This window comes from Pelobates fuscus, chromosome 6 (genome assembly GCF_036172605.1).
Source record: "Pelobates fuscus isolate aPelFus1 chromosome 6, aPelFus1.pri, whole genome shotgun sequence".
Classification (NCBI taxonomy): Eukaryota; Metazoa; Chordata; class Amphibia; order Anura; family Pelobatidae; genus Pelobates; species Pelobates fuscus.
Window position 1 is genome coordinate 14,274,141 of NC_086322.1, and position 27,596 is coordinate 14,301,736.

Sequence of the window (27,596 nt, forward strand, 5' to 3'; positions counted from 1 at the left end):
TTATCTGCACAAAAAACAACAACATTTTGACAAAAATGTTGAGATACACTGTTGAGTGCACATTCATTGTATTTCTAAACTACTTGCTATATTTGTTTCTGTTCATTGATTAACTATGCCAATGAAATTGATCTCATTTAAATGTATATGTATTATCTTTGTCCAATAGATATCTTTTGGTATTCATCTCAGGTTTTATCAGTAATATATAACTTTTAGGAAGAAATATACAGACTAACAAGCCAGCACTAGAAGTTAATATGGCAAATATCTCTACAGACACCATGTATTTTCCTTTTGCACCTAGGTAGGCTGGGATCATTGCAATCCACACACTACAGAACACCAGCATGCTGAAGGTGATGTACTTGGCCTCATTAAAACTGTCCGGCAATGTCCTGGCAAAATAAGCAATATTAAAATTAACAGCTGCCAGAACCCCCATATAGCCCAGAACAGAGTAGAAGGCAATGACTGAGCCTTCGTTACATTGAATGATGATAGTTTCAGGGTAAGAGTGCATGTCCAGTTCTTGAAAAGGAGGGGAAATGCACAACCAAAGAACATTAATCAGGATCTGGATAGATGAGCAGATCAGAACTACGGTATTAGACACTTTGACCCCAACCCACATTCTCCATGAGCTTCCTGGTTTCGTAGCTTTAAAAGCGATGCAAACCATGATAGTTTTGCCCAGTACAGAAGATACAGCTACTGAGAAGATGATCCCAAAAATGGTTTGACGCAGCATGCAGGTTATATCCACAGGACGACCGAGAAACAGAAACACACAGAGGAAGCTCAGCATGAGAGAGACCAGGAGGACGAAGCTGAGATTCCGGTTATTCGCTCTGACAATGGGAGTCTCCCAGAATATAATGAATATTCTTAATATGAAGACAACTATGAGTGAAAATAATACAGAGATAGAAGAGAAAATTGAAGTAATGTTATCATTTTCATATGACAGAAAGTCATAATTTTTGGGAATGCACTTTGTTTTATTCTCATTTGGCCATTCATTGTCAGGACATGTTTGGCAGTTATCACTGTCTGTAATAGAACAAAACAAAAACATTAAACGTAATTAGCAATATTTGTTAATATAATTTTTATTTACTCTATAATTCTATCAAAGTAAGCAGTTTATCTAATCATGCTTTAGTGGGGATAAGATGGTATTTGCATTGCTTTGCTATCAAGAAAATTATATAAAACAACATGATAAATACTGAATAATGAAACACAAAACAAAAGATGTGAATGCCATAAAAACACTTGAATCATATAATAACCATTTTATAATATTACCAGAACTGGTACCTCTTTGAGGAGATATATAGTATTGCATATTAACTCTTTTACTACCAAACAATTTGCAATAAAAATAATCCAAGTATTTTGCGTGTCCTGGAGGCAATGTTCAAAAGGATTTTTTCATTACAATATGAAGAGGGATGTCTTTGTACTTGTAGGCCAGAGAAATGTCTGACACCATCCACCTGCCAATAGTAGTAGATAAAACATTTCCCCCTGAAGGAATAACAAACAGGCTAGATGATTTCCTAGAAAGACCAAGGCATCATTGAAAAATTATTCGGCACCTGACAAGATCCAATTTATTCAGGAATCCAATTTATTCAAGAGCAGGAAGGGCTAAGGTGGAAAGGAGATACCAGTTTTGGTCTGAAATCAGGAACAGTTTGTACAATCTTTGCTTTATTTTTAAAGGATATATTTTGGAAACTCTGCTTTGTAAGTTAACATGTTTCTCCACTTTTTGCTATTCTTCTAACTGTATCATTACGAGGTAACACAGATTATCTTTTACATAAGCTGGAAAAGTGTTGACTAGTAGTAGATTCTATAGGAATTGAGTCCTCCATATTAAGAGTATTCATTATAATGGAGATAAAGTAGTCTATGTTTTTACAATGTAGCCCTTCAGGTATTTGACCTTCTTTCTCCTCATATGACTGCTTTGTCTGATGAAATTTCTGGCCAAGCTCTGTGGTAGTTGTAGGTCTTTTATGAGTATGTCTCCTTGAGACATTTGGCTACTGTCTGTTTAATAAAAGCCAATCTATCATGAGATAAGGTTTAAGGACTTGCTCCTTACTAAATACACTCTCTACTCATCCTATTTACTGGCAAAGCAGGTTCTGTGCATGTCTCACATCAGATGAATTGAAGTGATATAGGCATAAGTTCTCCATCACTTTAGATGACTTTTTTTGTATATGTAATATACATGGTGGACAAAAATGTAAATATATTTGACTCACCTTTCTTCTCTAGAGTGCAATCTATTACTAGAAGTTGCACAAGATGCCATTGGGGGAAGACTGGGCAGCTGGGGCTGAATATAGGGAAGAAAACTTTAAACATCTAGAAAAACTATAGTACTGTAACGTGTGGTTCCAAGAAACAACCTGAACTACTTAGAGGATATATAGAAAACCCATAAATCTTTACACATCCCAGTCAGACATTTAAACCCAGCATTCCACCTTCAGAGGCTTTACATTTCACATAGCTGAGAGGTCCATTGCTAGCGAACGTTTACAGCAATATATTAACCGATTGCTAAGGGTATTCTGAATATGAAAGCACATTATTTAATGGAAAATTTGATTTTGAAATTTTTAGGGGGGGAGGAGGCAGAACCAAATGCTGCCCTGGCCAGTTACCACCTTTTCATAGAGATACGTTGAATCAATGAGAAAAGTTCAACCTTCTTGGGAAACAAAGGAGACAGAATTATGTATCTAAATGTTCTATCACAAGTCACAGAGATGCACTTGGACAATGCATTTGCTGGGATATTGGGAAAGAGATAAATACAAACATCAGCAAAATGGAGCTATCAACAGAGACCCATGAAGAACATTGGTGGAAACAACACCAGAAAAGGTCTGCCTCCAGCTATTCTTGAAACCTAATGAAAATACTGTAACCTCCTTACAGCACTGCAGACATCTAATTCAAACTGATCTATTTGGGAAAGAAAAAATACAATAGCAGATAAAGAACAGGAAACTTACCATTTGTAAGTTGAGTGGAGCATTTACATACAATTATATTGATGTATAAATAAATAAATATATATATACCTGTTACATTGGACATTTCTCCCTCTGAACATGGGACACAGTCATAGCAACACTTGTGATATCTTCCTCCAGGGGCCTTCCTATATCCATGAGGACAAACTTCATTGCACCGTGCACTTGGCATCTGGAATAAAGAAAATACATGTTGAAGTATAACATTTTTAACTACTTATGATTATCAGAGTTAGTAACTACTCAGATCTAGTGTATTTCCTTATTTTTCTTTAGAGATCAGTATATATCAGACTTGGAGATTCATTTCAGACTGAACTGCAAATCCCTTGTATGAATCCATTATTTCTGTTTCTTTTTCAAAACAAGAAAAAGGATGTAGCGCTTTAGATACCGTAGTTACAAAATTCATAAATCACCTTTTTAGTTTTAGCATGGGGGCGAACACACTTAAAGGACCACTCTAGGCACCCAGACCACTTCAGCTTAATGAAGTGGTCTGGGTGCCAGGTCCAGCTAGGGTTAACTAATTGTTTTATAAACATAGCAGTTTCAGAGAAACTGCTATGTTTATCAATTAGTTAAGCCTTCCCCCTAATCCTCTAGTGGCTGTCTCACTGACAGCCGCTAGAGGCGCTTGCGTGATTCTCACTGTGAAAATCACAGTGAGAGCATGCAAGCGTCCATAGGAAAGCATTATGAATGCTTTCCTATGTGACCGGCTGAATGCGCGCGCAGCTCTTGCCGCGCGTACGCATTCAGCCGACGGGGAGGAACGGAGGCGGAGAGGAGGAGGAGAGCTCCCCGCCCAGCGCTGGAAAAAGGTAAGTTTTTACCCCTTTCCCCTTTCCAGAGCCGGGCGGGAGTTGGTCCCTGAGGGTGGGGGCACCCTCAGGGCACTCTAGTGCCAGGAAAACGAGTATGCTTTCCTGGCACTAGAGTGGTCCTTTAATTAGGAGGCGGACTTTTCTAATATATTCAGTATATACAAGAACCTATAAAAAAATAATTTAACATAGTGTAGATCATACACAATCAGGTAATCAATTTCAATTATAGTGTGTATACACTCACAAACGGAGAGCTATAGACCCAGCTCTGGTTTGAATCGTCTCCGGGTCCGTTTAGGCGACCCACCCCTCTTGCCGGTATAGATCTTATTCCCTGGGGAAGATGAGAAATACAAACGATTGCGCAGTATTGCCCGTTGTATTTCTAGTGCAAAATAAACAATCCCAAGTGGGTACTGGGAGTCATACACTAATGACTCAATTCTTGGGTGTAGTGCAGATTAGGGACTGCACTCCCTTCTGTTCTGGACTCAAATTCACCCTTCAAACGTTATGATATATCTGAGTTTCGCTCCAAAGATAGGATTTAACCCCTTAATGACGAGTGACAGATGAGGTCCGTCACTCAGGGGATTGCCTTAACGACGAGTGACGGACCTCGTCCATCACCCGTTAAAATTAACCCCAGATCGCTGCAATCGTGGCGATCGCGGGGTTAATGGTGCTCCGGTCTGCCTCTGTATTAGAGGCAGACCGGGAGCACCGGATCGGGCTGTCCCAGCACATGTGCCCGCTCTGACAGCATGTCAGAGCGAGCACATGTGCGGTGTATACTAACCTTCCGCCTCCCTGCACTTCCGGGTTCACTGTGAAGTGCAGGGAGACAGATCATCAGTGATCCTGCTCCCTGTCAAAAAATAAATAAAGTTTAATTAAAATCCCACCCCCGTTTACCCATTTTAATAAAAAATTAAATCCTTCCCTGCCAATTGATCACTGACTACAGAGATCAATTGGCAGGGATTGCATTTTACTATGATCTGTTTTTTTTTTTTTAACCCCTGAGGGTTAATTCTTTTTTTTAACCCTCAGGGGTTAAATTTATTTTATTAATTAATTTAAATATTTTAAAATTATAAATTTAGCTAGCTGGGGAGGGTGGAAGTTAGTGGGGAATTGGGGCATTTAGTGTTAGGCTAACTAGGGGTTAACGTTATAAAAAATTTTAAAATAAGCTTTAAAAAGTTAAAAAATTAAGAAAAAAAGTTTTAATAACGTTTAAGTAAAAAATAAAAAAATAAAAAGTCTTTACCCAGTCCAAATAAAAATTAACCCCTTCCCTGCCAGTCGATCACTGCCTACAGTGATCAAAATACAGATCACAGTATTATACTGTGATCTAATTTTTTTTACCCCTGACGATTAACTTTAATTTATTTTTTAACCTTCAGGGGTTACATTTATTTAATTAACTAATTTAAATATTGTATAATTAAATATTTTGCTAGCTGGGGTGGGTGGGAGTTATGGGAACATGGGGAATTTACTGTTAGTGCTACTTACTGCTAGTTAAGTAGCTAGTAACTGTAAAAAAAAAGCTTAGAAAAATGTTAAATCTGTAAAAAAAGTTTTAAGAAAGTTTAGGAAACTTTTAAAAAATTAATAAGCAAAACAAAAGTTTAAAAAATAGTTTTAAAAAGTTAAAAAAGTTTTAAAAAGTTAAAAAAGTTTTAAAAAGTTAAAAAATACATTTAAAAACGCTCATTACCACTACACCTGGAACAAACTAGAGAAAAAATTATCCCACGCCAAGGTTCAAAATATGCCTTTTGAATTACCCCAGGCTGTATTCTTTAATAAATAGTATGTGTTTGTGGGGAAGTTTCAATAACCAACCATCAAAACTACTCCAAATTGGAACATGGACACAGCATAAAACTTCAAAGCTAGAAAAATACTGAATGGCTGCGTCTCATATGTGATTCTTCAACATCCACATATACCTGGCAAAGGTCCATACGGGGGTATTGCTGTACTCAGACCACATAGCTGAGCAACATATGAAGTATTATACAGTGGTAGCACACATAAGGTTTGCAAAATATACTGTGCAAACTCACTTTGTGTGTCAAGAAGGCAGAAAAAACACTTATTACTACTACACCTGGTACAAGCTAGTGGAAAAATGATCCCACGCTAAGATTCAAAATATGCCTTTTGAAATTCCCTGGGATGTCTTCTTTAAGAAATGGTATGGCTTTATTGGGCATTTGGATTATATAGCCTGGTAAAATACTCTAAAATGGGACATGGGCACAGCGTAAAAATTTTAAGTTTGAAAAAAATGGAATGGCTGTGTCCCAAATGTGCCCCTCCGATGTCCACATATACCTGGTAAAGGTACATACGGGGGTATTTTTGTACTCAGCAGACATAGCTGAGCAACATATGAATAGTGTTGTCGCGAACCCGGAATTTTCGGTTCGCGAACGGCGAACGCGAACTTCTGCAAATGTCCGCGAACCGGCGAACCGCGCGAACCGCCATTGACTTCAATGGGCAGGCGAATTTTAAAAACAACAGGGACTCTTTCTGGCCACAATAGTGATGGAAAAGTTGTTTCAAGGGGACTAACACCTGGACTGTGGCATGCCAGAGGGGGATCCATGGCAAAACTCCCATGGAAAATTGCACAGTTGATGCAGAGTCTGCTTTTAATCCATAAAGAGCAGAAATCACCTAACATTGACACCTGTCCTCAAAGCCCAGCCCTGATACACACTGACACAGAGCAGAATAGAGACTGTTCCCCCTACATAGGGTCACTTGGCAGATATGGATTGACACCTGTCCTCAAAACCCCTGATACACACTGACACAGAGCAGAATAGGGACTGTTCCCCCTACATAGGGTCACTTGGCAGATATGGATTGACACCTATCCTAATGATCCCTGATACACAGTGACACAGAGCAGAATAGGGACTGTTCCTCCTACATAGGGTCACTTGGCAGATATGGATTGACACCTATCCTAATGATCCCTGATACACAGTGACACAGAGCAGAATAGGGACTGTTCCTCCTACATAGGGTCACTTGGCAGATATGGATTGACACCTATCCTAATGATCCCTGATACACACTGACACAGAGCAGAATAGAGACTGTTCCCCCTACATAGGGTCACTTGGCAGATATGGATTGACACCTATCCTAATGATGCCTGATACACAGTGACACAGAGCAGAAAAGGGACTGTTCCTCCTACATAGGGTCACTTGGCAGATATGGATTGACACCTATCCTAATGATCCCTGATACACAGTGACACAGAGCAGAATAGGGACTGTTCCTCCTACATAGGGTCACTTGGCAGATATGGATTGACACCTATCCTTATGATCCCTGTTACACACTGACACAGAGCAGAATAGAGACTGTTCCCCCTACATAGGGTCACTTGGCAGATATGGATTGACACCTATCCTAATGATCCCTGATACACACTGACACAGAGCAGAATAGAGACTGTTCCCCCTACATAGGGTCACTTGGCAGATATGGATTGACAAATCCCTGACAAACAGCTACCACATGCAAGGAAGGCAGCAGGGGCGCAAATGACCCACTCCCGACGCGGGAAGGTAGTGACGACAAATAACAATACAGGACTCTTTAGAGGCCCTGTAATTGTAATCAGTCCACTTGAAATCCTTTAACTTTGATCAATTGGAGGGAAGTCTGGTGCAGAGCCACTGACCCATGCGCAGGGCCAGCCTTAGGCCTTTGGGCGCCCTGTGCAAGAAATCTTCACCCTGTCACACCCATGTGCAAGAAATCTTCACCCTGTCATAGGGTCACTTGGCAGATATGGATTGACAAATCCCTGACAAACAGCTACCACATGCAAGGAAGGCAGCAGGGGCGCAAATGACCCACTCCCGACGCGGGAAGGTAGTGACGACAAATAACAATACAGGACTCTTTAGAGGCCCTGTAATTGTAATCAGTCCACTTGAAATCCTTTAACTTTGATCAATTGGAGGGAAGTCTGGTGCAGAGCCACTGACCCATGCGCAGGGCCAGCCTTAGGCCTTTGGGCGCCCTGTGCAAGAAATCTTCACCCTGTCACACCCATGTGCAAGAAATCTTCACCCTGTCACACACACACACACAGGCAGACAGCCATACACACGCACACACACAACTGCGACTGACTAGGTTTGTCACCTCCTCAAAAGGACGCATGAGCCTACAGGCATTGCGCATGAGCGTCCAGTAACGTGGCAAAAAAATTCCCAGCTCCCCAGAGGCTGTCCTAGCACCCCGGTCATACAAATATTCATTATCATTAACAGCTTTTTCTTGTTGGAGCAGGCGGTCGAACATTAGGAATGTTGAATTCCAACGTGTAGGGCTGTCGCAAATCAAGCGCCTCACTGGCATGTTGTTTCGCCACTGGATATTGGCAAAGTGAGCTATGGGCGTGTAGGAACGCCTGAAATGGCCACACACCTTCCTGGCCTGCTTCAGGACGTCCTGTAAGCCTGTGTACTTATGCACAAAGCGTTGTATGATCAGATTACACACATGTGCCATGCACGGCACATGTGTCAACTTGCCCAACTTTAATGCCGCTATCAAATTTTTTCCATTGTCACACACCACTTTGCCGATATCCAGTTGCTGCGGAGTCAGCCACTTTTCCACCTGTGCGTTCAGGGCGGACAGGAGTGCTTGTCCGGTGTGACTCTCTGCTTTCAAGCAAGTCAAACCCAAGACGGCGTGACACTGCCGTATCCGGGATGTGGAATAGTACCTGGGGAGCTGGGGGGGGTGCCGTTGATGTGGAGCAAGAAGCAGCGGCACAAGAGGACTCAGCCGAGGAGGTTATGGAAGAGGATGGAGTAGGAGGAGTAGAGGAGGTGGCAGCAGGACTGCCTGCAATTCGTGGCGGTGTCACCAACTCCTCTGCAATGCCACGCATTCCTTGCTTGTCAGCCGTCAGCAGGTTTACCCAATGCGCAGTGTAGGTGATATACCTGCCCTGACCATGCTTTGCAGACCAGGTATCAGTGGTCAGATGGACCCTTGCCCCAACACTGTGTGCCAGACATGCCATGACTTCCTTTTGCACAATCGAGTACAAGTTGGGGATTGCCTTTTGTGAAAAGAAATTCCGTCCGGGTACCTTCCACTGCGGTGTCCCAATAGCTACAAATTTTTTGAACGCCTCAGACTCAACCAGATTGTATGGTAAAAGCTGGCGGGCTAATAGTTCGGACAAGCCAGCTGTCAGACGCTGGGCAAGGGCGTGACTTGGTGACATTGGCTTCTTACGCTCAAACATGTCCTTGACAGAAACACATGACTGTGGGCAGATGAGCGGGAACTGCTCAAGGCGGGAGACGGAGTGGCGGATGGTTGAGAGGGGGCAAGAAGGACAGCAGTGGTTGACGTGGCTGAAGATGCTGGACCAGAAGGAGGATGGCGGCTTAGAGTAGGTGTGCTGCTTGTACTCATGTGTTGATCCCATAGGCGTTTGTGATGTGAGATCATGTGCCTACGCAAAGCAGTTGTACCTAGGTGGGTGTTGGACCTCCCACGACTCAGTTTCCTTTGGCACATGTTGCAAATGGCATCGCTGTTGTCAGAGGCAGACACGCAAAAAAAATGCCACACTGCTGAGCTCTGCAATGACGGCATTCTGGTGGTGGACACAGCATGCGTTGATTGGCGTGCTGTCGGGCTGACCCCGGGTGCCGATGCATGCTGCCTGACTGTGCCACTAGCTCCTTGCGACGACCCCCCCTGCTTCCAACTGGTCTCCTCCTCCTCCTCTCTGTCTCCCCATCTGAACTTTCGCCCTGTTCTTCTTCTCTTCTAGCGGGCACCCACATGACATCCATGGACGCATCGTCATCATCAACCGCTTCGCTTGTATCTGACAACTCAGAATAGGAAGCAGCAGCGGGTACAACATCATCATCATCACACCGTACCTCCATGTGTTTAATGCTGCCTGCCTGAGACATATCCCTTTTATCTACATCCTCTAGCAATAATGGTTGCGCATCACTCATTTCTTCAAACGGGTGTGTGAATAACTCCTCTGACATACCAAGTAAAGCGGCTGTGGTGCTAGTTTTGGTGGTGGCGGCAGGCGGGTGAGTGCTATCTTGAGAGGTGCCTGAAGCTAAGCTGGAGGAGGATGGTGCGTCAAGGTTCCGAGCGGAGGCTGTACAAGATTGGGTGTCCTGTGTTAGCCAGTCAACTAAGTCCTCAGAACTTTTCAAGTTCAGGGTACGTGGCTTCTGAAAACTGGGCATCATTCTAGGGCAAAAGGGAATCACAGCACCACGACCACGACGGCCCCTGCGGGGTGGCCTGCCTCTGCCTGTCATTTTTTGGGGGATTTGTGGTACTATGCGTGCAAGCTACTGTGAGACTATATATGATTGGCAATGTGCACTGGAACAGTTCTGCAGAGCACACACTGTAGGCCTGAGACACCCGCTTGAAGATAAGTAACTGCTATTCATTCTATAACAGTGAAAAACAAATTTTGTTTTTAAAAGCACGCTATAGAGACACCAGATATGATTGGCAATGTGCACTGGAACAGTGCTGCAGAGCACACACTGTAGGCCTGAGACACCCGCTTGAAGACAAGTAACTGCTATTCAATCTATAACAGTGAAAAACAAATTTTGGTTGTAAAAGCACGCTATAGAGACACAAGATATGAGTGGCAACTGTCAAAGCACACTGGCACAGGTCTGCAGAGCACACGCTGAAGTAGGCCTGACACCAAGATACTTGCAGACAACTAACTGATCTTCTATTACAGTGAAAAAAAATTATTTATTTTAAATCTAAAGCTTAACCAATTGTTAAAACAGATATGAGTGGTGGCACTGGGCAAATAGGCACAGTATCCAATGTGAACCTCACACAGAAGCTGGCAGGCAGGCAACTGCTCTTCTATTACAGTGGAACCAAAATTTTGGTTGTAAAAGCACGCTATAGAGACACCAGATATGATTGGCAACTGTCAAAGCACGCTGCCACAGGTCTGCAGAGCACACGCTGAAGTAGGCCTGAAACACAGACGCTTGCAGACAACTAACTGATCTATTATAGTGAAAAAAAATATTTCTTTTAAATCTAAAGCTTAACCAATTGTTAAAACAGATATGAGTGGTGGCACTGGGCAAGTGGGCACAGTATCCAATGTGAACCTCACACAGAAGCTGGCAGGCAGGCAACTGCTCTTCTATTACAGTGAAAAAAAAATATTTATTTTAAATGTAAAGCTTAACCTATTGTTAAAACAGATATGAGTGGTGGCACTGGGCAAATAGGCACAGTATCCAATTTGAACCTCACACAGAAGCTGGCAGGCAGGCAACTGCTCTTCTATTACAGTGAAAAAAAAATATTTATTTTAAATGTAAAGCTTAACCTATTGTTAAAACAGACATGAGTGGTGGCACTGGGCAAATAGGCACAGTATCCAATGTGAACCTCACACAGAAGCTGGCAGGCAGGCAACTGCTCTTCTATTACAGTGAAAAAAATATATTTATTTTAAATGTAAAGCTTAACCTATTGTTAAAACAGATATGAGTGGTGGCACTGGGCAAATAGGCACAGTATCCAATGTGAACCTCACACAGAAGCTGGCAGGCAGGCAACTGCTCTTCTATTACAGTGAAAAAAAAATATTTATTTTAAATGTAAAGCTTAACCTATTGTTTAAACAGATATGAGTGGTGGTACTGGGCAAATAGGCACAGTATCCAATGTGAACCTCACACAGAAGCTGGCAGGCAGGCAACTGCTCTTCTATTACAGTGAAAAAAAATATTTATTTTAAATGTAAAGCTTAACCTATTGTTAAAACAGATATGAGTGGTGGCACTGGGCAAATAGGCACAGTATCCAATGTGAACCTCACACAGAAGCTGGCAGGCAGGCAACTGCTCTTCTATTACAGTGAAAAAAAAAAAATTATTTTAAATGTAAAGCTTAACCTATTGTTAAAACAGATATGAGTGGTGGCACTGGGCAAATAGGCAAAGTATCCAATGTGAACCTCACACAGAAGCTGGCAGGCAGGCAACTGCTCTTCTATTACAGTGAAAAAAAATATTTATTTTAAATGTAAAGCTTAACCTATTGTTAAAACAGATTTGAGTGGTGGCACTGGGCAAATAGGCACAGTATCCAATGTGAACCTCACACAGAAGCTGGCAGGCAGGCAACTGCTCTTCTATTACAGTGAAAAAAATATATTTATTTTAAATGTAAAGCTTAACCTATTGTTAAAACAGATATGAGTGGTGGCACTGGGCAAATAGGCACAGTATCCAATGTGAACCTCACACAGAAGCTGGCAGGCAGGCACCTGCAATTACATTACACAGGAAAAAAAAAAAAAAGCAGCCTGATGTTATAGCCCTAAAAAGGGCTTTTTGGGGTGCTGTCCTTACAGCAGAGATCAGATGAGTCCTTCAGGATTGTAGTGGACACTGAATACCCTAGCCTAGCTATCAATTTCCCTATGTAATCAGCAGCAGCTAAACTTTCCCTCCTCTCACTAAGCATGCAGCTTCAGAATGAATCGAAAATGGATGCTGGGAGGGAGGTTGGAGGGTGTGGAAGGGAGGGAGTGCTGCTGATTGGCTGGAATGTGTCTGCTGACCGAGAGGCACAGGGTCAAAGTTTGCCCAATGATGACGAATAGGGGGCGGATCGAACTGCGCATGTGTCCGCCCGCCGCGGTGAACGCGAACACGCTAATTTCGCCGGGAACTGTTCGCCGGCGGACAGTTCGGTACATCACTACATATGAAGTATTATACAGTGACAGTACACATAAGGTTTGCAAAATATACTGTGCAAACTCACTTAGTGTGTCAAAAAGGCAGAAAAAACACTTATTACCACTACACCTGGTACAAGCTAGCGGAAAAATTATCCCACACTAAGGTTCAAAATATGCCTTTTGAAATACTCTGGGATGTCTTCTTTAAGAAATGGTATGGCTTTATGGGGTATTTGGATTATATAGCCTAGTAAAATACTCTAAAATGGGACATGGGCACAGCGTAAAAATGTAGAGTTTGAAAAAAAATGGAATGGCTGTGTCCCAAATGTGCCCCTCCGACAGGCCCGGACTGGCCATCGGGCACACCGGCAAATGCCGGTGGGCCGTGGTGGCCGTGGGCCTAGGCCGGCAGGGAGATCATAGGATCTCCCCTGCCGGTCTTTGCAGGGCCGGCACTATCCGAGCGCCGGCCCTGCAGTAATCCATGGCGGGCCGGTGGGGAGATCTCCCTCACCGGCCCACATACAGTATCCTGCGGCCGGCGGGGGAGAGAGTGAGGGAGCCAGGAGAGGAACCGGCGGAGCTCCTACTTACAGCTCCGCCGGCTTCCTCTTGCGAGATTCGGAGCGTTGCCATGGCAACGCTCCGGGTCTCGCGGGAGATCACTTACCACTAAGACCATCAGGGATGGAAGCCAGCAGCAGGATTCCCCCCTCCCAGGCATAAGGTAAGCAGGGAGGGGGGGAATATAATCACCCACATCACTTCAGCCTCACTTGCTCTCACACACTCCCTGCACACTTGGCACTCACTCACTTACACACTGCACCCTTGACACTCACAGCACCCTCACTCACACACACACACACACACTGCACCCCTGACACTCACAGAACCCTCACACATACACACACTGCAACCCTGACACTGAGAGCACACACACACACACACACACTGCACCCCTGACACTCACAGCACCCTCACACATACACACACTGCACCCCTGACACTCACACATACACTGCAACCCTGACAGTGACAGCACCCACACACACTGCACCCCTGACACTCACAGCACCCTCACTCACTTACACACTGCACCCCTGACACTCACAGCACCCTCACTCACACACATACACACTGCACCCCTGCCACTCACAGAACCCTCACACATACACACACTGCAACCCTGACACTGACAGCACCCACACACACACTGCACCCCTGACACTCACACACACACTGCAACCTTGACACTGACAGCACCCACACACACACACACTGCACCCCTGACACTCACAGCACCCTCACTCACACACACTGCAACCCTGACAGCACCCACACACACACACACTGCACCCCTGACACTCACAGCACCCTCACTCACACACTGCACCCCTGACACTCACAGCACCCTCACTCACACACACTGCACCCCTGACACTCACAACACACACACTGCACCCCTGACACTCACAGCACCCTCACACATACACACACTGCAACCCTGACACTGACCACACCCACTCACACACACTGCACCCCTGACACTCACAACACACACACTGCACCCCTGACACTCACAGCACACACACACATATACTGCACCCCTGACTCTCACAGCACACACACACACACACACTGCACCCTCATTCACACACACTTTACCCCTGACACTCACAGCACCCTCACACACACACACACTGCACCCCTGACACTCACAGCTTCCTCACACGCACATAGCACCCTCACGCAAACACAGCACCCACTCACACACATAGCACCCTCATGCAAATACAGCACCCACTCACACACATATTTATGTACTCAGCAGACACAGCTGAGCAACATATGAAGTATTATACAGTGGTAGTACACATAAGGTTTGCAAAATATACTGTGCAAACTCACTTTGTGTGTCAAAAAGGCAGAAAAAACGCTTATTACCACTACACCTGGTACTAGCTAGCGGAAAAATGATCCCACGCTAAGGTTCAAAATATGCCTTTTGAAATACCCTGGGGTGTCTACTTTAAGAAATGGTATACCTTAGCGGGGTAGTTTGAATTTAAAACTTGCAAAGATGCTTGGAAATTGCACATAGGCCCAGCATCAAAATTCAAAGTTCGGTAAAAACTGATATGGCTTGGTCTCCTATATGGCACTGTAGCTTCACGAAATAGTGCCAAAGACATTCATTGGGGGTGTCCTTTTACTCAGAAGACTTAGCTGAGCATAATTTGGGGAGTTTGAACTTAGTGGCATTTATGAAATATACAAAATGCCCAGCAAAAATGCAATCCGTATGTAAAAAATGCACAATTTTTTTTTACCACATACTTTGGCATATATTGGTGAAATAATGGGGGCATGTTAAGGTACAATATGCACCTTATGAGATACCCTGGAGTGTCTACTTTTACAAATGGTAGGCCTTTGTGGGTTTTTTTTGAACAGACAAACTACTATAATACCCCAAATGGAAGCATAGGCTCATTAAATCCGTCTCTCAAAATTCAACTGTGAATACTGAAAAGGACAGGTCTCCTATATGGCACTGTAGCTTTACAAAATCGTGCCAAAGACATACAATGGGGGTGTCATTTTACTCAGCAGATGTAACTGAACACAAAATAAAACTTTGTACAGGAATAGCACACACCAACTTTACAAAATACACATGATAAGTTCGTTGTTATAAGTTTGTGTGCCAAAACCCCCAAAAAACACAATTTTACTCCAATATTTAGCAGAGGTTGGCGGTGAAATGGCTACGTAGAAAGTGTCAAAACAACCTTAGGTAAATAGCCTGTGGTATCTACTTTATATAAGTATATACTTTTGTGTGGCAATTTTGTTTTCTTTTATGGCTATTAAGCTTACAAGACAAACATACCAAATTCTAAAATCGCTCCACATTAAAAGTTTATTTTACTCCTTGTGCTTTGTGACCTGTAACTACCAAAAAAAACTTAAAATCCCAGACACATTATATATTCTGTAAATCAGAACAACTAAATGAATTTATTTTTAATTACTTTCCTTAACCTGCACTAATTGTGCACACATTATTATTGCAAAAACTGTAATTAAAAATTAAAATTTCTCATTTGCTTTGCATTTTTCTGTATTTTTTTATAATAAATAAGCATGTATATATATATATATATATATATATATATATATATATATATATATATATATATATATATATATATATATATATATATATATATATGTTACATCAAATTAAAGCCCTTTCTGTCCTTTAAAAAACTGTATATAATATGCGTCGGTGCAATAAATAAGTAAAATGCAAATTGCAGTTGAACGCAAACAGCAAAAAATGCCGTTGTCATTAAGTGAAAGACAAGCTTCTGAAGCTCTGTCCTTAAGGGGTTAAAACATAAAAATCCACTGTTTGATTAGGGGGATAAGGACCACTATGGGAGGGAGGGGGGATAAGGACCACTATGGGAGGGAGGGGGGATAAGGACCACTATGGGAGGGAGGAGGGATAAGGACCAGTATGGGAGGGAGGAGGGATAAGGACCAGTATGGGAGGGAGGGGGGATAAGGACCACTATGGGAGGGAGGGGGGGGGGATAAGGACCACTATGGGAGGGAGGGGGGGATAAGGACCACTATGGGAGGGAGGGGGGGGATAAGGACCACTATGGGAGGGAGGGGGGGTAAGGACCACTATGGGAGGGAGGGGGGATAAGGACCACTATGGGAGGGAGGGGGGGATAAGGACCACTATGGGAGGGAGGGGGGGATAAGGACCACTAGGGGGGGGGGGATAAGGACCACTATGGGAGGGATGGGGGAATAAGGACCACTAGGGGAGGGATGGGGGGGGATAAGGACCACTAGGGGAGGGAGGGGGGATAAGGACCACTAGGGGAGGGAGGGGGGATAAGGACCACTATGGGAGGGAGGGGGGGATAAGGACCACTATGGGAGGGAGGGGGGATAAGGACCACTAGGGGAGGGAGGGAGAGGGGGGATAAGGACCACTAGGAGGGAAATGGGGGTATAAGGACCACTAGGGGGGATAAGGACCACTGGGGGTTGGTAAGGACCAGGGGGGGGTAAGGACCACTAGGGGAGGGGAGGGTAAGGACCACTAGGGGAGGGGAGGGTAAGGACCACTAGGGGAGGGGGGAGGAAGGACCACTAGGGGAGGGGAGGGGGGGAGTAAGGACCACTAGGGGAGGGGAAGGTAAGGGCCACTTGGGGAGGCGTGAGTCAGGACCACTGGGGGAGGGGGGTGAATGAACACAGGGGGAACGGGGGTGGGGAGGTAAGGACCACTGAGGGAGGAGGAGGGGAGGTCCACTAGGGGTTTGGGAGAGGGAGGACCACTAAGGGGGGGAAGGACCATCAAAGGGGGGTAAGGAGGGAGGACTACTAAGGAGAGGGGGGGAGGGTAAGAACCACTAAGGGGGGGGGAGATTACCACTTAGGGGATGATGGGAGTAGGGGAAGGTCTACTAAGGGGTTTGGGAGAGGGAGGACCACTAAGGGGGAGGGGGGAGTGAGAAGACCACCAAGGGGGGACTGCAGAGGGACAGGGGGCCAAGGGAGAGCACAAAGTGACAGAAGGGGAGAACACGGAGGGACAGAAGGGAAGGGGAAATCAATAATTGACCGGAGGGGAGAGCACTATGATTTTTTTTTTTTAAATACAGAGCTGTTCTCCTCTCAGTCCCTATCTTACCCCACAAACCTTTCTCTTTTACACTACACACATACACAATGCACCCCCCACACACACAGAAACATACAATGCATTCCTACTCACACACAGACACACCCGAAACACACAATGTATCCCTTACGTTCTCTTACATAATTAATGCCCCCCTTACAGACACACACTGCATTCAATTACATACACAGAAACAAACCTTGCACCCCTTACACACACACACACACAGAAACATACAATGCATTCCTTACAAGCAAACACACACTACATCCCCTATAAACACTACATCCCCCATCTTGCTGTATTTATACAATATTTTTTATTGTTTATTTTAAATATCTTTGATTAAATAGCTATTTTTAGCATTTTGAATACTCCGGATCTGCTGACTATTTTCTTTGCTGACTCCTGGGATCAGTCGAGTTCTGGGCATTGAGAGCGGAGGTGTATTTCTTGAGACATCAGAGCATGCGATTATAGTCAGAGCCTACTATACGTGGCTCTGCAGATTGTGAGTTGGCAATTGATATACTGTTTCAAACAATTTTCTACCATGCAGTATTATGCTATGTGCTATTATCTTTGATATTTAGGTGGTGTACATATGAACTGAAGAACCAGTCTGTATAAGTATTTTTATTGCCTTGATTCACTATTTGGAGCGCCCCATCTGTTGTTGTTCTATATTTTAATCTTGTGTTTTTTTAAGTGGTTTTTAAACACTGGGGAAGTCGCACCTATTAAGAGAGTAACTGAAATACCTCACCTCACTTGCACTTTGTGTGTTAAAGTTTCTTCTATCCCCTATAAACACACTACATCCCTTACACAAATTGCACACATAAAACATCCCCAACTCATGGTTTGGCCATGTAGGTGGATTTATGGGTGGGCATTGTAGGCGTATGCCCCCTGGGGGCCCAGACCTTGAGCTGTGTAAGGGGCCCTAAAAAAATGGAGCTGCTTCCTGTTCGTTAATTGTTGTGAGCACTGTTAAAAACAGTCTCCAGAGAGCCTCTTCTACACCAGACCTGTGGAGACAGACTGAGCCCATCATCAGCCTCTTGTCCTCATCTGGTGGGAAGTAGGCAATCCAATATATTATTAGTGGCACTAATCTCTAATTTACCTCACATTAAATGGATACTATAGTCACCAGAAGCACTACAGCATAATGTAGTGGTTCTGGTGTCTATAGCCTTTGCCTGTAGGCTTTTTAATGTAAACACACTGTCTTTTCAGATAAAAGACACTTTGTGCAGACTGGCGTTGGCCCATATGGCAGAGCATATGGGCGGGGCATTGTGATGTCACATGGTGGGCAGGATATATGGGGGGGCGGCAAAATTTTTTTTGCCTAGGGCGGCAAAAATCCTTGCACCGGCCCTGTATGTAGGGTCCTGGACTATTCCTATGTTTGTCACCCTGTGTCCATTGTGAGTGCAGGGTGTGTGTGTAATGTCGTTGTGTGGGGTTAAATGTTAGTGTGCTCTCCTGTCTTTATAATGCTTGCAATATACTAGGTGGATTTGGCTGTGGAGCCTGTACAGCACCACCTGTTGGTTGCAAGGATCTAGCAACCACTGTATGCACTACCTGAATAGCAAGGATTGCTGATTTGCATATTCAGGTAGATTTGCATATTGCCGTTTCTGCAGGCAGTGAAATATTTAATTAACTTTAAATTATCTGATGTGTTGTAGAATCTTGTTTTTGTGATATGATTATTGTGACAAAACCCTTGTATCTCTCTACCTCGAGATAATTAAGTTTGCTCAGGGCATTTAACCCAATTATATCCAGGGTACAGAGGAGGGATTTTCTTGTTCATTTCAGTTTATATTTTATTGTAAATTGATTGGTTCCTGTATTTTGTGTCCCTGTCCTCCACAAGGTCCCTGTGGGAGTAACCCTTGCTGGAGGACCTGCATAAAAGGCTGTGCTGTGGCCATCAATAAAGCAGATTGTTTAACCCCTTCATGAAGTTTTGGCTAATGCTTGGGGGATTGGGAGCTATATTTCACAACACCTTTGAATTTACTTGGATTTCGGGAGACACTGCAGGGATATACTCAGCTGGAGTGTAAGATATCCATAACAATTATTATAAAGTCTTTATTTAAACTTCTTTCAGACAAAAGATGTAACTAGTATTACAGACTTTCATTGTATATGGATGGTCACCACATATGGTTCATGTTAAGATAGATTGATGAAGGCCTGTTGATAGTAACCTTTGACTTGGCTTTGCAAGCCAGACTCCTTGTGTATTACCAAGGCTCAAATTTCTAAAGGAATTTATTCATTTAACCATGTATATAGAACTTCTTTTGTGTAACTTCTATGTTACCACCTAAATATAATGTATGGCTTTAATCATAGATTTCAAATGATACTAAGCCACCACCCTTTTTCTATTATAGCCACTTATTTCAAAGTAAGGCAACCTTATGTAGACGTCCCTATATAACTGAATTTTAAACCTATGAAACTGATTGTAGCTAAGGATTTTTACCAATACATTTAACATCAAAAATACAATCATGGACATTGCTCTGTATTGGTCATGACATGTGCATTGACGTATGCTATTTTGGATTTTGTGTATGTTTGAATAAATTTAAGATTTTGGTTGCAAGACACTCTGATTCGATTATTAGAACACTGGTGTGTGATAAACAAACATCTCAAGAAAAGCTCATTTCCTACAGGCAGGAGATATATTTTGTGTTTGTCTTCTCCACTCATTTATGTTGTTTTGTTATTATAATTCCCTGAATGATTTCTAACATGTTTTGGTTATTTGTATTTTATTAAGTGAGTAAGCTTTATGTAACAAACGTATGGGCTAGTCCCAAGTAAAATAAAGTATTGCATGTTAGTTCCTGTATGGATTTTTAGGGATCTTAGAGAATGAGGAAACATCACTGCGGACCTGTTTGCTGGCTGAAGGATCCCTCTAGCCCTGGGATAAGTCAAGAGAGCTAGGCCTGAGAGCCGCAAGTGTCTTTATAAAGGCAATAGCAAGAACTATTAGCAGAACTCCAGAGGAATATAACTCACATGTACCAGAGCCCTATCAACCATGGCTCTGGGTTTGCAAGGCTCTATTTGAGAGGGAAATATCCCACACTGTGTAGATGAGATCTGTATGGTGTATTCTCTGAGATCGGTATGGTGTGTTCTCTGCAATCAAATGGTTCTGTGTAATATAGGACAGAGAGACAGAATCCCCTAACTGAATAGCAATTTAGTAATTAAAATACAGGGTTAAAAACTCTTACTTTGTGAGTTGTAGGTCTGACCAACAGAGCTACCCACATTAAAGCATGTGTGCATAAATCAAAACGGCTGGAGCCACTCAATAACAGTCACTACCGGATTTTGGCCGTCCAGATCACTTCCGGATCTGCCTTTCCAGTGATGTCTACGTTCCGCATTTGGCCCGCCATCCAGGGCTTCTTTCGACGGCATCCTGGATCTCTAGCCCCTTCTTTTAAGTTGCTAACCCCTCTCCTGCTGTTTTTTCATTAGTCTGGGGACGTGGTTTCATCGTAGGAAATTCAAGAAGTTTTTCCTCTATTGGGATGTGTATTGGGGATAGTGCACACAGATACCGTAAAGAATACCAAAGAGCTGCTAATGCATATTATGCGCAATTGCACTATAAAAAAAACCACATACACAACCACATTTCTATTAAAACATTAACATAAATATAAATTACAGAGAAAACACAACTAGAAAGTTAATGTACCGTATATACTCGAGTATAAGCCGAGTTTTTCAGCACATTTTTTGTGCTGAAAAACCCCAACTCGGCTTATACTCGAGTCAATTGTCTGTATTATGGCAATTTGCATTGCCATAATACAGACTGGGGGCTGTGGGGGCTGCAGAGATATGTTACTTACCTTTCCTGCAGCTCCTGTCAGCTCTCTCCTCCTCCGCTGGTCCGTTCAGCTCTTCTGTCAGCTCACAGTGTAAATCTCGCGAGAGCCGCGGCTCTCGCGAGATTTACACTGGGAGCTGACCTAGGTGCTGAACGGACCGGCGGAGGAGAGAGCTGACAGGAGCTGCAGGAAAGGTAAGTATATCTCTCTGCAGCCCCCACAGCCCCCTCCTACACAGTGCCCATCCACTGGACCACCAGGGAAGGAGAGCCCCCCTCCCTGGCCAGCTAGCAAGCAGGGAGGGGGGGACGAAAAAATGTATATATATATTAATAATAATAAGAAAAATAAAAATAAAATAAAAATAATAATAAAATAAAAAATAATAAAATAAAAAAAATAATAATAATAAAAAAATGTAATGAATTATTAAAATAATAATTAAAAAATAAAAATGCCCACCCCCCACCAAGGCTCTGCATCACACTCTGCATTACACACACACATACTGCATTCATGCATACACACACTGCATTCATGCACACACACTGCATTCATACACACACACTGCACTCATACACACACACTGCATTCATACACACACACTGCATTCATACACACACACTGCATTCATACACACACTGCACTCATACACACACACTGCACTCATACACACACAGCATTCTCATACACACACACTGCACTCATACACACAGCATTCTCATACACACACACTGCACTCATACACACTGCACTCATACACACACTGCACTCATACACAGCATTCTCATACACACACACTGCACTCATACACACAGCATTCTCATACACACACACTGCACTCATACACACAGCATTCTCATACACACACACTGCATTCATATACACACACTGCATTCTCATAAACACACTGCATTCATTATATACACACACTGTAAATAAATATTCAATTAATATAATTTTTTAAGGATCTAATTTTATTTAGAAATTTACCAGCAGCTGCTGCATTTCCCACCCTAGTCTTATACTCGAGTCAATAAGTTTTCCCAGTTTTTTGGGGTAAAATTAGGGGCCTCGGCTTATATTCGGGTCGGCTTATACTCGAGTATATACGGTAGTTATAACCATTCTTCCAACATTAAGATAATATAAAAAATGCATTTTGAGAGTATACATTTTCCATCTGAATCCTACCCAATTAAAAGGTTAGATGAAGATAAAACAAATTAAATAAATACACTTTCATGTGTCAACACTTGCTTAAGTTTTATATACAGTTGCAAGAAAAAGTATGTGAACCCTTTGGAATGATATGGATTTCTGCACCATTTGGTCATAAAATGTTATCTGATCATCATCTAAGTCACAACAATAGACAATCACAGTCTGCTTAAACTAATAATACACAAAGAATGAAATGTTGCCATGTTTTTATTGAACACACCATGTAAAAATTCACAGTGCAGGTGGAAAAAGTATGTGAACCCTTGGATTTAATAACTGGTTCAACCTCCTTTGGCAGCAATAACTTCAACCAAACATTTCCTGTAGTTGCAGATCAGACATGCACAACGGTCAGGAGTAATTCTTGACCATTCCGCTTTACAGAACTGTTTCAGTTCAGCAATATTCTTGGGATGTCTGGTGTGAATCGCTTTCTTGAGGTCATGCCACAGTATCTCAATCGGGTTGAGGTCAGGACTCTGACTGGGCCACTTCAGAAGGCATATTTTCTTCTGTTTAAGCCATTCTGTTGTTGATTTACTTCTATTTTTTGGGTCATTGTCCTGTTGCAACATCCATTTTCTGTTAAGTTTCAGCTGGTAGACAGATGGCCTTAAGTTCTCCTGCAAAATGTCTTGATAAACTTGGGAATTAATTTTTCCTTCGATGATAGCAATCCGTCCAGGCCCTGATGCAGCAAAGCAGCCCCAAACCACGATGCCCCCACCACAATACTTCACAGTTGGGATGAGGTTTTGATGTTGGTGTGCTGTGCCTCTTTTTCGTCACACATAGTGTTGTGTGTTTCTTCCAAACAACTGAACTTTGGTTTCATCTGTCCACAGAATATTTTGCCAGTACTGCTGTGGAACATCCAGGTGCTCTAGTGCAAACTGTAAACGTGCAGCAATGTTTTGTTTGGACAGCAGTGGCTTCCTCGGTGGTATCCTCCCATGAAATCCATTCTTGTTTAGTGTTTTACGTATTGTAGATTCGCTTACAGGGATGTTAGCATTTGCCAGTGACTTTTGTAAGTCTTTAGCTGACACTCTAGGATTCTTCTTCACCTCATTGAGCAGTCTGCGCTGTGCTCTTGCAGTCATCTTTACAGGACGGCTACTCCTAGGGAGAGTAGCAGCAGTGCTGAACTTTCTCCATTTATAGACAATTTGTCTTACCGTGGACTGATGAACAGCAAGGCTTTTGGAGATACTTTTATAACCCTTTCCAGCTTTATGCAAGTCAACAATTCTTAATCGTAGGTCTTCTGAGAGCTCTTTTGTGCGAGGCATCATTCACATCAGGCAATGCTTCTTGTGAAAAGCAAACCCAGAACTGGTGTGTGTTTTTTATAGGGCAGGGAAGCTGTAACCAACACCTCCAATCTCATTGATTGAACTCCAGTTGGCTGACATCTCACTCCAATTAGCTCTTGGAGATGTCATTAGTCTAGGGGTTCACATACTTTTTCCACCTGCACTGTGAATGTTTACATGGTGTGTTCAATAAAAACATGGCAACATTTCAATCTTTGTGTGTTATTAGTTTATGCAGACTGTGATTGTCTATTGTTGTGACTTAGATGATGATCAGATCACATTTTATGACCAATTTGTGCAGAAATCCATATCATTCCAAAGGGTTCACATACTTTTTCTTGCAACTGTATCTGAAGGTTAATTGAATGTAGATCTAAAAAGTAAAAGGGTCTCCGTCAGAATCAACCAGGTGAAATCTGCATAAAGTGCTGATATATATTGCATCTTGCATAATTGATGTTGGTAATGTGATAGTCACAGAAAGTTGATGTTATATGTGTCTATTTAAAATGACAGTAATGTTAAAGTGTGATATCTATCTATATCATCACCTTTTACTATCCTAAGGTGCATCAAGTATAAAAGTTGCATCTATTTAAAGTGACAGCAATATCTAATGTAATATCTGTCCATAGGGCTCCCTCCTATAATCCCAGGAAACATCAAATATAGGAGCGCTATAAATGTGGTATTGACAGACGGCTATACATACACACTCCTCTTGTTCTAGAAAGGGAGACAAACGATATGTTAAATATCATCACAATTAGTAAACACTCCAATTTAAGGGGTTAACAAATGGTGAGGATAATAGAAAATCAAGTGACAAATCTCAAAATCGCCATTTAAGCCTCTGGGAAATAGCGATTTTAGCTTAAACACCAACATCATTTATTGTTTAGCAAGTTTATTATCAAGATCTTCCCCTCTCCAATTCCTATTCACCCTTTTAATCCCAATAAACTGTAATTTAGTGGGATCTCCTTGATGTTTATGTACAAAGTGTGCAGATAAGGGATGCTCCTTTTTTGTTGTTCCGCATGTGTTTCTCAATGAGGACATATATCTGTCTTGTAGTCTTCCCTACGTATTGTTTCTTGCAAGGGTAGGTAAGGACATAAATGCAGTAGGTAGTATGACAGGTTATTAGTTGTTTCACCTTATATATTTTCTCAATATACCCTCCTATCAATTCCTTTTTGACACACTTGGTTGCTCATTTTTTCCTGCATGCTAAACAATACCTGCATTGAAAGAACCCTACATCGCTGTTTAGAAAGGTTTTTGTATTCCTATCTTGGTTATACTACTTCCAATAAGGTGGGTTTTAATACTGGGTGTCCCTCTGTAAATAATTCTAGGTTTATTAAAAATAATAAGATCTAGAAGGGGATCTTCCTGCAAAATAAACCAGTACTTGTTGATAATCCTCTTGAGTTCTTTATTCCTTTCAGGATCACAAGGTGATCCAGCACGCAGTACTGTGTCACACCTAGGACTAAGGAGAACGTATAACGGACCTTAGAATGGCCGGACTTAACGTCTCCAAGAATAGTCAAAATACTTGCCGAGGTCAGGGACACAGAATCAGACACAAAGATGAGGGAAAGCCAAAAGTCAAGGATACCAGATATCAGGGAAGTCAAAACAAAGCCAAAGTCAAATACCAGAAAATCAAGATCAGGAATGCACTCTCAGATAACCATAGACATGAAACCACGACAGGGCAATGAGCAAGAGGAGAATTGGGTTTAAATACCCCTCCTGTGATCTGATTGGCTGTAACAGGCCTTTGACCCCAAAAGCAATTACCAGGTTTCCATGTGCATGATTGCTTCTCAGCACAAACCCTCCTGTGGATTTGATTGGCCATGACCGGCCTTTGACCCCAAAAGTAATTACCAGGTTTCCATGTGCATGATTTCTGCTCGGCACAACTTTTCCTGTCAGGACTGTAATGTTGCTCAGTACAAAGTTTCCTGTCAGGACAGTAAATGCCATTAACCACATTTTTATGTGCGGATGAATATGTGACAGTTCCTTGCTGAGTAATTAAAAATAAGTAGGACTCATTTTCTCTGTTTGATTATTCTTCCTTTTAGCATTCTTTAGGTGATCTTCCCTCTTTAATGTTTTAACTTCCCTAAACACCTTAACCAATATAGCTTTTGGGTAATTTTTAGCTGTAAAGTCGCTAACTAGTTTCTTAGCTTGGGTCTCATATGCATCGATATTAGTACAATTGCTCCTAATCCTTATCATTTGTCCCTTAGGGATGTTATTCAACTAGGGACCATAATGGCAGCTATAAAAAAATAAATAAAACTATTCATGTCCACCGTCTTAAAGAAGGTTTCAGTGCAGATCTTACTATCTAAAATAAAAATTCTAAGGTCTAAAAACTTGACCTGGCTGTCACTATGGTCCATGGTAAGCCTTACACCCCAAAAGTTGAAGTTAAGGTATGTCAGAAAGAGTAAAAGCTCCTCTATGGAACCTTGCCAAATCCAAAACAAATCATCAATGTAACGGCAATAGGTGACCAGATTATGCACCCAGCTATGTTCCCAATAGATGTACGTCTCTTCCCAATGGGACATGAATACATTTGCATAGCCTTATAGGACGACCAAGCAAACTTAGTTAGCAACCCTCATAAGTTTAAGACTCTATAATATTCTTGTTCACTAAGCATGATTGATTACTATACCTGCTTCTAGTTTAATCCACTGGCAATTTGCATGTTTTTATGACCTCTATGCTAATGTAATGCCTTACTATGACTAAGCTTGTTTTCTTACAAAAAAAATGTGCAGCACATCTTGACCTTATTTGTTTAACATTGTCATTACAACTTTTGTCATAAGTCATAAAGACAATAAGAAAGCTTGTAACTTAACACTGCACGCATTAAATAAAGAATTTAAAAAACAAACAAAAAACTGCAATTCACAGTCCTACTTCAGATAAACCAGTCGCACGACACTTTAGAGAAAATAGACATAATGTCTCTCAACTACATTACCAAGTATTGGAAAGGGTACCCCCCACTGACGAGAGGAGTGTCACGGCTTACCTTGGTGGGAGTCCAGTGTGCAGAGATATGCTCACCATTGCAATTAAACACAGGCCAAGGTGGTCAGGGAAGAACTCACCTGGCCTGTGAGTCTGTGCACGGGGGCTGTTCAGGATAACCAGGTCGAAGTACAGACAAGGACTAGAGCAGGAGAATAGTCGTGGGTAAGCCAGTGGTCAGAGGATGCCAGAATTCAGGATAAACAAGAACAAAGCCCAGGTCAGAAGCCGAAAACTAACAGGACAACAGGAACTCGAAATAACAGGAACCAGAGTCAATGAACTGACACTGCCTTCTGGGAGAGGCAGTGTTATATACCTGGCTAACGGCCATCAGCTTCAGGTGTGCGAGAATATTGGAGCAGCCACAGATAACGGCCAGCCCCCAGTGCTGGATACAAGGCAAGATTGGACTATGGGCAATACTAGAACTGTAAGGTGGCTCTGAGGAGAAACAACAGGCCCAGGACTGCAAAGTACCCAGGTTCAAATCCCTTGTTGGGCACTTCTGGGGCGACCTCGTCTTGCAGTCTGGATGTCGCGGCGAGAACCGTGACAAGGAGGGAGTAGAGAAAAAATACTGTTGCAAAAAAAAGTTTGCTGGATGCACCTCCTGGATACAGTGTCACCTCATGGTCTCAATGGGAAGCTTGTGTGGCACTGGTTCCTCTAGGTACAT

At 42.6% G+C, this 27,596-nt stretch overlaps 1 protein-coding gene across 1 annotated transcript; it reads right to left on the reverse strand.

Annotated features, from left to right (window-relative positions):
- Positions 1–27,596, reverse strand: LOC134565992 (vomeronasal type-2 receptor 26-like). The gene is made up of 5 exons (XM_063425704.1): positions 27,547–27,596; positions 3,121–3,237; positions 2,286–2,359; positions 240–1,053; positions 1–4 (listed from the first exon to the last, which is right to left on the reverse strand). The coding sequence occupies exons 1-5, from the start codon at positions 27,594–27,596 to the stop codon at positions 1–3; spliced, it is 1,059 nt and encodes a 352-aa protein (XP_063281774.1).